The sequence below is a fragment of the Pyxicephalus adspersus genome, chromosome 4, assembly GCF_032062135.1.
Source record: "Pyxicephalus adspersus chromosome 4, UCB_Pads_2.0, whole genome shotgun sequence".
NCBI classification, from domain to species: domain Eukaryota; kingdom Metazoa; phylum Chordata; class Amphibia; order Anura; family Pyxicephalidae; genus Pyxicephalus; species Pyxicephalus adspersus.
The window spans coordinates 91,036,641-91,046,149 of record NC_092861.1 but is presented as its reverse complement, the minus strand read 5'-3'; the positions used below and the strand labels follow the sequence as shown (position 1 = coordinate 91,046,149).

The window sequence follows — 9,509 nt, the reverse complement described above, 5'->3', positions numbered from 1 at the left end:
GCAATATGTACCTTTTGTTAGCATATATCACACAGAAGTGCAGTCCACTTTTCAGGAATATTTAACCCCTTGAATGTATTTAAATGGGCCATGAGGGAAGAATAAATCTATATATCAATAAAATAAGGGTAGGGGGGAGGTGGTGCAGAAGCAAAAACAGGATTCCTTAAAAATTGGTGGAGGGACCAAGCAAAAAGAAAAAAAAGTCAGAAAACTAAGAATATAAAATGTGTAAGAGTAAATATCTAAATGTAGGGTCTAAATGAATCCCCTCTATTCCCACCAAGCAATGGGACCTACCTACTTTGGGGAAGGAGTTAGCAATGGCTAGGGTAAGGAGGCATGCCCACCCTGTGGGGCAGAAACCCTACATTAGACAATGAAAAATAAAGAACACACCCGCCCCTAAAGTTCAAGCTTGATACAGTAGTAGGATTGGGAAACACCAGAGAACCACATCAAAAATATATATTAAGCAACTATAAACAAAAAAACAATATAAGCACTAGTGTTAGTGCAACTGTTCAGTCCTGGACAGGAGACGTCTAAAAGATCTCCCCGCCATAACAGTACCCATATCATACTGGAAGACAGAAATAATCAGTAAATGAGAGTAAGCAAGTAGTAGCAAACTGTATGGCATTCAGTGTTATCCAGGAAATGGAAAAAAGAAGTGGAGCATTAGTTTGTCACACTAAGTAGGGATTGTTACACCCACTGCAGACTGTTCTTAGGCTTCCTCAGAGTGATGAGGATGACCCCATTTGTATGTAGCATGACAGTACTTAATTAGATCAAGTACCAAGCGCATCTTCAATGTGCCTGGACATATCTAGCAGTAGGTGGATTTTAGCACCATCAAAACCAAATGGGCCTTCGAGCCATGCTTTTCTCATACCCGTTACAGCAAAAACAGTGAACTCTACAGATCACATCACTGGGCATGGACGACTGTGACATGGAGTCAGGGACCCGATGTACCTAATCTCCAGCGCTGTTGTCAGGGTTTATTTATTAGGATATTGAAGACAGCAGTGATGGTAGCTTTCAGATCTGAAGATAAGGTAGTCTCTGGCTGGCCTCCAACCCTGATATTATTTCTGCAGTTGTAGTAAAGGCAATCTTGGGTAGTTTCCTGGGCCAGCTCAATGTTTTAAAGAGTTGTATGAATTTGTAGTAGGAAATCCTTGCAGAGGGAGACACAGGATCAAGGGGCCTGCAGAATGTGTGGGCACCATCTTTGATTAAATATCTGGGGAGCCTGGGTCCCTACACCATAAAAATACTGTGGGAGACCCGTGCAGTATGGCTGCTTGGATTGGGCAAGGGTGCTACATCTGCCCGGGTTAGTGAGGAATGGCAGGATGGGAAAACAGCTGGACTGTAAAACAACAGTGTCGGGCACAAAGCTGCAGGGGGTTGCATCCTCACACCCGCCATTGCTAGGCCACAGTCCCCCCCACTGACATTTATTGGTGTGTGTTTTTTTTTTTTATTTTGGATGTCATTGAAGGCCTATTCACAACAGGGTCAACTATGAATGGGCTACTTAACATCTTGAAAGAGCATGTGCCATCAGGCAGCACACTGCACATGTTGCACTGCAAAGCACATCATTCCCTAAAGTGCATTAGGGTGTGATTCAGAATGAATTGCACTCAATGTTTTTTACTGTGTTACTACAATGCAGCAGTTTTAAAATGCCATAAAGAAACCTAAACCAGGAAATCAAAAATGGGTGTTACCACCAACTTCTACAAAAAGAATGATTGCGTGGTGTCACTGCTGAGCCAGAATCTGAAAGCGTTTTGATTCAATTGCCTACTATAACACCTATACACCACACAGGGTTTCTGACTTTTGTTAGACTTCTCTAGCTCCATACAGTCTTGAACTGCGAGCACTCCAGGTAAGTCGAATTTTTACAGGGAGGTCAGAAAAGGGGTGCTGATGTATTTCCCACACTATATTTGTACATGAAATGCCGGAATTTTCAAAACACAAATAAGCAGAAAATGTATTGCAATAAATAAGTAATGAACTAAGCATGAAGTAAATAAGTAATGGGCTACGCAATGCTGTTCATCTAAAATAGTAATTTATTGTGTGTAAAAATGCACATACATTTTAAATAATACTCAATGTATGTAGATTTGCTTTATTAAATATCTTTAATAAAAGAGAATAAAATATAAATACTGATCTGTTATGTGGAACCTTAGCTTTAAACACTAAATATTCTTGGTGATACATGGAGAAAAAAAAATCAGAATCCCAATGCTGTCTAATTATAGCTGTAAAATGAAGAAAAGAAGTTTTTTAAATCAGAACATATGAATCTATATAACTTACAGTACTTGCTCATAGAATCTGGGTATGTTTTAGTCTGAAATGACAAGCACTGGATCCCATCACAGTGCCATGGAAAGTGACACAGAGTTCCCTAACCCAACTCATGTTGGTAGCAAATAACAAGCAGAAAAGCAAACAAAACCCCTAATCTATAAAAAAATAACAATAATTGCTTAGCCACTGTTTACTCTCCTTCCATAATATCTTAGCTACATACAGAGCTGAATACCTTTGTAAACTCATCCAAAATGGTCATGTAATGACTAAAGCTCACCATGCAAATGAGAATGTCACTGTACAATCAGCTTTAGATATAACTACATAGGTGGACCTACCAAAAATACCCGATCAATCTTTATTTAGTATGGCTGGCCTCTGCATTACATAAGTTTTTGGATAAAGAGGAGATTGTGTAGATTGACTGTAACATGTATGTCAGTGCTTAGGTCATTTTGGGATGGGCAGCCACAGTGATTGCATTTGTCCTGTGCTTAGGTCGCCGCAACCTCATGGGACATTATAAAACTGATTCAATTGACTTGAATATGGAATGCATTGCAACCCATTTGCAAATCATTTAATTGAAGCCAGTAGAAGTTGTGTTGTAAACCTAAGAAGCAACATGTTGCTTCTAAAACACCACTTGGCAATGCCTGCAAATCTATTTGTACACACATGACATTTTAACAACTCCCACTACTTCTGGTATGCATACATGCTCCAATGTGATTGATTTACCTCTTCTCTGATTTAGGCTTTCATGTTTGTATGATTAGGCAGGTCACTATTGCAGAAAGGGATCTTCACTCCTCCACCTGAGCCTTCTTCCCATGGCCTACTATTTGTACGGGGTTATTCGGGGCTTACTTAGAATCTGGAATCCACTTACAGCAGACCCCTTGGTGAAGCTGGCTGTCAGTTTGCACCAATGAAAAATGAAACATTTGTTATATGTATGGAAGAGGCCACCTTGTGTATGGTAAATTGCCATGCCATCCACTCCTGACCTTCTCCACCACCCCCCTCACTGCTCATCCCCCGCCCAGGCTCTCAAACCAGGTATTCAGTGTGTGATTGGTTTATGCTGATGTCATAGATACAGATGTCATAGATACTTCTGTGGGGTCCCCCAACCCATCTGTGGAGCATGTTGCCCCCTGATCTGCGTTGTCCCCCCCCATTCTGTGGAGCGCGGTGTCCCCGCCCCATATTCTGTGGTACGTGTTGTGCCCCCCCCCCCTACTTTCTGTGGAGCACCTTGTTCTCATCACCGTTCTCTCCCCCTCCTGTACCCCTATATTACCTAGCACTAGGAGTACCCCCATCCCCTGTCTCCCCCCTCCTGTACCCCCATATTATCTCAAAACAATAGGAGTGCACCCCATCACCTGTCATTGCCCCTTCTGTACCCCCATATCACCTAACAATAGAAGTACCTCCTATCACCTGTCTCCCCCCCCTCCTGTACCCCCATATTACCTCACAACAATAGACGTGCACCCCATTACCTGTCTTCTTCACTTCCTGTACCCCAACATCACCCCATTACCTCCCCCCCCCCTGTAACCCCATATCACCTCACAACACTAGGAGTGCACCCCACCACCTGTCTCACCCCCTCATAACCCAATATCACCTCAAAATAGGAGTGCCCCCATCACTTGTTCCCCACCTCCTGTACCCCCATTAATCTGCAATAACACCAGTATACAAAACACCTGTCCCCACTTTTCCCCATCCTTCCATATTCCCTGCAACAATACCAGTTCACCCCATCACCTGTCTGACACTTCCTTCACCCCCACTTCATTCTGCAATATTAGCAATGCATTCCAATCACCTAACAACCCCAGAACCCCCCCCATATCCCCCTGCAATGTCAGTGCTCCCCGTCACCTGTCTCTTTTATATCCCCCTACATTCATACCAGTGCACCCTATAATAGGAGTATGACACCCCAGAATTAACCTGACAGCTTATAATAAATCACACAGACACATAGCTGCTTAAAGTTTGATCCATGAAGCCACGCCCACTTCCTGGTCTCTGCACAGCGTCACTTCCGGGTCCGAGTGCTTTGTATCTGTACTGACGTGCTTGGTGACAGAAGTGTGCAGACACAGAAAGTTTTACGTGTACATACATTAGAATAATATTGTTAATGCTTTTGTGTAAATCAAAGTTGTGCTTTGTTCTGTTCATGTCAACCTGCTATTGTTTATATCTGTAGGTATCATTTCTTCTGGTAGTAATAGTTAATGCAGATTTCCTGCACGCCTTGCAGCAACAATATTAATATATCAGAGTACTGCCTGTATGTAAGATCTCACAAATGTCCCTGGTGGTAGATGAGCATTGCCATGGCATTGTGCCCCAGTTATCACAGAGAGATGAAACAATCTGCACTGTCTGACTAATGTTCTCTTTATCTCTGTTTATGCTAATGTACGTTTTATTTTTATTAGGTTACTTTGTCCTGATGTGTAACATTGGCCCGGCATTGCATTGTTTCTAGCACACATTCCCACTGGACAGTTCAGAGGCTGCCTCGTCTACATGATCACTTACTGCAAGGTAATCCCATCTTCACCTTGGGACATGGAGCTGCAGTAAAATCTACCTATTCAGTGGTCTCTCCTGCACTGCATGGGTTACATGCTTGTTTTCTCTCCCCCAAGCCCTGTCTCTGTCCTGATTGACCAGCTCAGGTTTTCTATTATCATTCAGTGCAATGCAGGATTGGTAGTGCTCTCATTGTATAGGAGGGCATTAAGCAGCTGGAGGAGTGAGAAATGATTGGTGCCAATAACTACTGCACAGGAGAAATGGGGGATGAATAGAAGATCTGAGACAAATGTTCTGAGTGCTATCAGTGCTCCCATTTATAATGGAGGCCATTATCATAGGGTCAGAGGTAGATATAAATACTTGTTTAATTCTTCTTTTCTATGGCTGCTTTAACCCTTTCTGAGGATAGGTAAGGGGTGCCTACCAGATTCCAACCCTCAGACCCCCACCACACAGAAGTTATGGGAATGAGGTATTCTCCCCCCAACGATGGTCCTTGCCACTGTGAGGGGAGGAGGTCAGGGGTCTGGTTTTTCTACATGATTGCCCCCTTCCTTTTTTGGCAATCCAGATTCCAGAGGACCTTTTTATAGATAGGAGAGGGGGCACATGCTCGCTGTCCAATTCCCTATCCAAGAAGATCCCTAGCCTATTGAAAAAATCTGGTTTCGGTTTTGGGGGAACCCCACACTTTTTTTTTTCTGGTCATGGACATGCCCAAAAATACATGCACAGACACTTGCAAATGTCTGTACAGGAGTAAATTGCTTGCAAAAACAGCTGGACCGAACATATTCTGTTTTTCCCACATGTGCTCGTAAATTTGATATTCCTTTTTGCCTAAGGAGCCGCTGCTGCAAGTATTTTAGTTCGGTTCTCCAGTTGAGTGAACTTGTTGGCACTAGATCCTTTTTTCTGTTAGAGAATGCCTGGTATGAAAGAGACAATTTTATTTATTTATTTTATTGTATTGTATTTTTCAAGTGAAGCTATGTATCCTACTCCTTTATATTCTCACGTTGGCCATGGGGAATTTTCTGAAGTATATGATCCAGCAGAAGACACATTTCTGTTAATTGATGCCTTGGAAGGAGAAGTTGATGAGCTCATAGCTAGGTAATTTATAAAGCAGGTCATTCATGAACCCCTGCTTGTCATTCTGACCTTGTTCATATTCCTATATTTACATTTTGTGTCTTACAGGGTGGAGCTCTGTCTTGAAATTGGCTGTGGGTCTGGTGTTGTGTCAGCATTTGTAGCATCAGTTGTTGGACCGAAAGCACTCTATTTGTGAGTGGCATGTACTTTATTTAACCCCCTGACTGATGTGAATAAAGATAATAATTGTATTCTGGATTTTCCTGTTTCAGATGTACTGATATCAATCCATTGGCTGCTTCATGTACCCTTGAGACCGCCCGGACCAACAAAGTACACGTTGAACCAGTTATAACTGACCTGGTAATACATTTATTATTAATAAAAGGAGCTCAAATAACGTTTTATATACGCCCTGCAAGTATAAAATTGATATGGTGCATGTACACTGTAAGCGTCTGTTTCCCATACCAGAAATATGGCTGGTGTAACACCTATACAGGTAGAATAAAAGAAATACTTTAGCTGCAGTCTCATTATTTTGCACTTTGAAGAAGCATTGGAACAAAAAAGAACTAGAGCATGTCAGACAGGAGACACAAATTTCTTCTATTGCTGCCTTACAATCATTTAGAGGTATAACCCTACAATCTCATCATGATTGCAGATGGTATGGCTTGTTCATTGTAAAAGCCACCTATTTCCTGTCTTCCTAGTAAGAAAGATGGGTCTGTGGATGCATTCTAAAGCTGTTTTACAAATGAGGATTGCTTAAAAAAACTAATTACTTGGTGGGACAATCTCAAGGATATAATAATAAGTGCCCATCACGTGGGAGAGTGGCATTTAATTGGTCAGTAAATTTGCTATTTTGTGCACATCCCAAATGTCTCTGTTACTGTTTAAGAAGAGTTTACAAAACTCAATACTAACATTTTTTTTATCACCGCATGCATATCACTAAAAGTTTTGTTTGATGTATTGCAGGCTAGTGGGCTTCTACCCAGGCTGGAGGGTCAAATCGATCTTCTATTGTTTAACCCCCCTTATGTGGTCACACCTTCAGAAGAAGTAAGTTTTATTAGTGTGTTTATGTAAGTGGCAAACTAATTTTAATTGACGTGTGTACATTTGTATTTTCTATGCAAAGTTTAACTAAAAAGCTGATATTCTATAGTTTTTCACTTCAGGCTAAAAAAAGTTGCCTGTTTTTCATATTCATGTCAATCTTTGACTCTCCAAAAACTTAACATTTTTTCACCCATCCTATTGTATACTATTTCATATATCATAATGGTTTGGAAGCTAAAAAAATTGGTCCAGAGTGCAGTGGTTTTAACTTCAACATTAATGTTTCATAATATTTTTGTAAAAGAGTAGAACCTATCCCAACTATGTACTATAGTTTCTTCTACTGTCATTTCTGTTATAGTCTAATTTCTTTTTCTAGCTTTAGCTCAAAAAACAAAACAAAAACAAAAAAATCAATGGTTGTAATGAAAATACCATCTGTATGTTTGTCCTTGTAGTATGAATTGAATTCCTCTACATTCTACAGGTTGGAGGTAATGGAATTGAAGCTGCCTGGGCAGGAGGAAAAAATGGTCGGGAAGTTATGGACAGACTTTTTCCTCTGGTTCCTAAGCTCTTATCTCCAAAAGGCTTATTCTACCTTCTAGTTCTAAAAGAGAACCATCCTGGTGAGATTATCTATATTCATTATAAGTTCATAAAAATGCTGCATTTTTTTGGGGCTAGTCTATAGGTACCCAGGCGTTGGACATAGGTATTTACTTAATCTTAACAAGCAGCAAAAGATTTTTAAACAGACCTTTACACCCCTCTTAACTTGAATGTACTGTGACGTACTGGAGTTTTATTCTTAAAGATCGCAGTAAGTTTCTAACTGCTTAGAAACACCTGCTGTGTGTTACCATTACAGGGCCATTAGGCTGATAAAAGTTGCAGCAACTCAGTTTTGAGATTACAAAAGCAACTTCTCTGCAATGACTATAGCTACAGAGGTAAATGTGGACTTGCGTACACACATCAGATAACTGTTGGCTGAGATAACAGATGTGCTACGACAAGAAGCTTTACAGTGGTTGCCCAGTGGTGTTCATAAGTCAGCCACAGCAGATCAATGAATGACAATTGGTACGACCAAACGACCTCTATGTATGTCAATGCGAGAGCACAGCAGGGTGCTGCTCGCTTGTCTGCCCCCCTCCGTTCTTTATAGAACAGAATAGGCGCTGTGTGTACAGTCTGTTCATTGGTCACCGGAAATTATCAGCTTCCTGAAGTATAAACAGGTAAGTCACCAGCTATGTAAAAACACAGCAAGGTAAGGCTCTCCTCTACATCACTGGAAATTAGGGGGGGTGGCTTTCTGAGGAAGGGATTAGAGATGACAACCTGGGTTTTATTTTCCCTATATCAAGGAAGACATGCTCATATTAGGTAGAATATCTATGATGGTGTTGCTTTTAACATATACTGCAACTTTAAAGGTCACAGTAGTTATTTAGATTAAGGTTGTCTAACTTTTGACTTGCATATTAAATTACTCTATATCATAAAAAATTACACATTGTAATTTTTTTTTCTAGATGAGATTGTTGAAGAGTTAAAGTCATATGGATTACAAGGATCCAAACTGCTTTCTAGACAAGCAGGGAGAGAACATCTAATCATTCTAAAATTCTGGAGAGCTCTGGAATGATCAACATTTTAGTATTACTGGGTATCCTCTATGAGGAAGAAAAGGAGACTTTTGAATTTGAAATGAATTCTCTCACAGTGACCTCAGCAAGCTCTCTGTGTTGCCCAACATTGTTAAGTTACTGACTATCGGCTTTTATCTAAAGATAAATTATACTCAAAACTATTACTACAGCAGCATACCTCCCACCAGAAATATATCACCTCTCCAGCAATATCTTCTATCTGCAGAAGAAAACCTTTTTCAAGTGCCGCATGATACTGATCAGAACATTACCTCTTACTGGCTGGCAGTGTACTAGAAATTCTACCTTCTGAGTAGTATCCATGGGCAACCTGAAAGTGGGACCTTTACTAGCACTTCTGAGTAATATCCAATGCCTATACATCATTCAAAAGAACTCAGTTGATAATGTTTCGTGTTAATCCGTGCTGGTATTAAGGACAGATAACATCTGCTAAGGAAAATAAAGGTTGGATAACACCAAAAGCACTGTGGGTTAGTACTACATTTATAGACTTCTATGTCCATAATTTAACCTTACGGTGCTTCCATGCTGCTCCCAGCCCCCCTTCATTTTGGGTTTAAAACAGAATAGTTTGGAGCCATCATATCGTTTGTGAAGAAAATGGCTCTGGAATTTTTGAATGTTGTTTTGCTTAAGTGTGTGTGTGTTACTCTCAACAATTAAACTACTTTAATAATATTTATCCAAATATTGTAGCTGGTTATGTAAGGAACAACTTTTACATCTATCTTCCTTAAA

The 9,509-nt window shown here is 40.5% G+C and overlaps 1 protein-coding gene across 5 annotated transcripts; it reads left to right on the top strand.

Moving 5' to 3' along the window:
* The first annotated feature begins 1,890 nt into the window (after window positions 1–1,890).
* HEMK2 (HemK methyltransferase 2, ETF1 glutamine and histone H4 lysine) lies at window positions 1,891–9,453 on the top strand. 5 transcript variants are annotated; one of them, XM_072408977.1, is made up of 8 exons: window positions 1,891–1,909; window positions 4,818–4,926; window positions 5,905–6,036; window positions 6,124–6,210; window positions 6,291–6,381; window positions 7,006–7,089; window positions 7,577–7,718; window positions 8,631–9,453. In XM_072408977.1, exons 3-8 carry the CDS (start codon window positions 5,912–5,914, stop codon window positions 8,741–8,743), a joined length of 642 nt encoding a protein of 213 aa, XP_072265078.1. In that variant the 5' UTR covers window positions 1,891–1,909; window positions 4,818–4,926; window positions 5,905–5,911; the 3' UTR covers window positions 8,744–9,453. The 5 variants fall into 5 exon arrangements, with proteins under 5 accessions (XP_072265078.1, XP_072265081.1, XP_072265076.1 ...); XM_072408980.1 differs by lacking the exon at window positions 1,891–1,909 and adding an exon at window positions 4,421–4,487 and having other exon boundaries at window positions 5,910–6,036; XM_072408975.1 differs by lacking the exon at window positions 1,891–1,909 and adding an exon at window positions 4,421–4,487.
* Window positions 9,454–9,509: the final 56 nt, after the last annotated feature.

Excerpts from the sequence above, each read along its gene's own strand:
- HEMK2 (XM_072408977.1), top strand. The coding sequence starts at position 5,912 with ATGTATCCTACTCCTTTATATTCTCACGTTGGCCATGGGGAATTTTCT. Across the intron at positions 6,382-7,005 it reads AACCAGTTATAACTGACCTG|GCTAGTGGGCTTCTACCCAG; the intron begins GTAATACATTTA and ends GATGTATTGCAG. Across the intron at positions 7,090-7,576 it reads TGGTCACACCTTCAGAAGAA|GTTGGAGGTAATGGAATTGA; the intron begins GTAAGTTTTATT and ends TACATTCTACAG.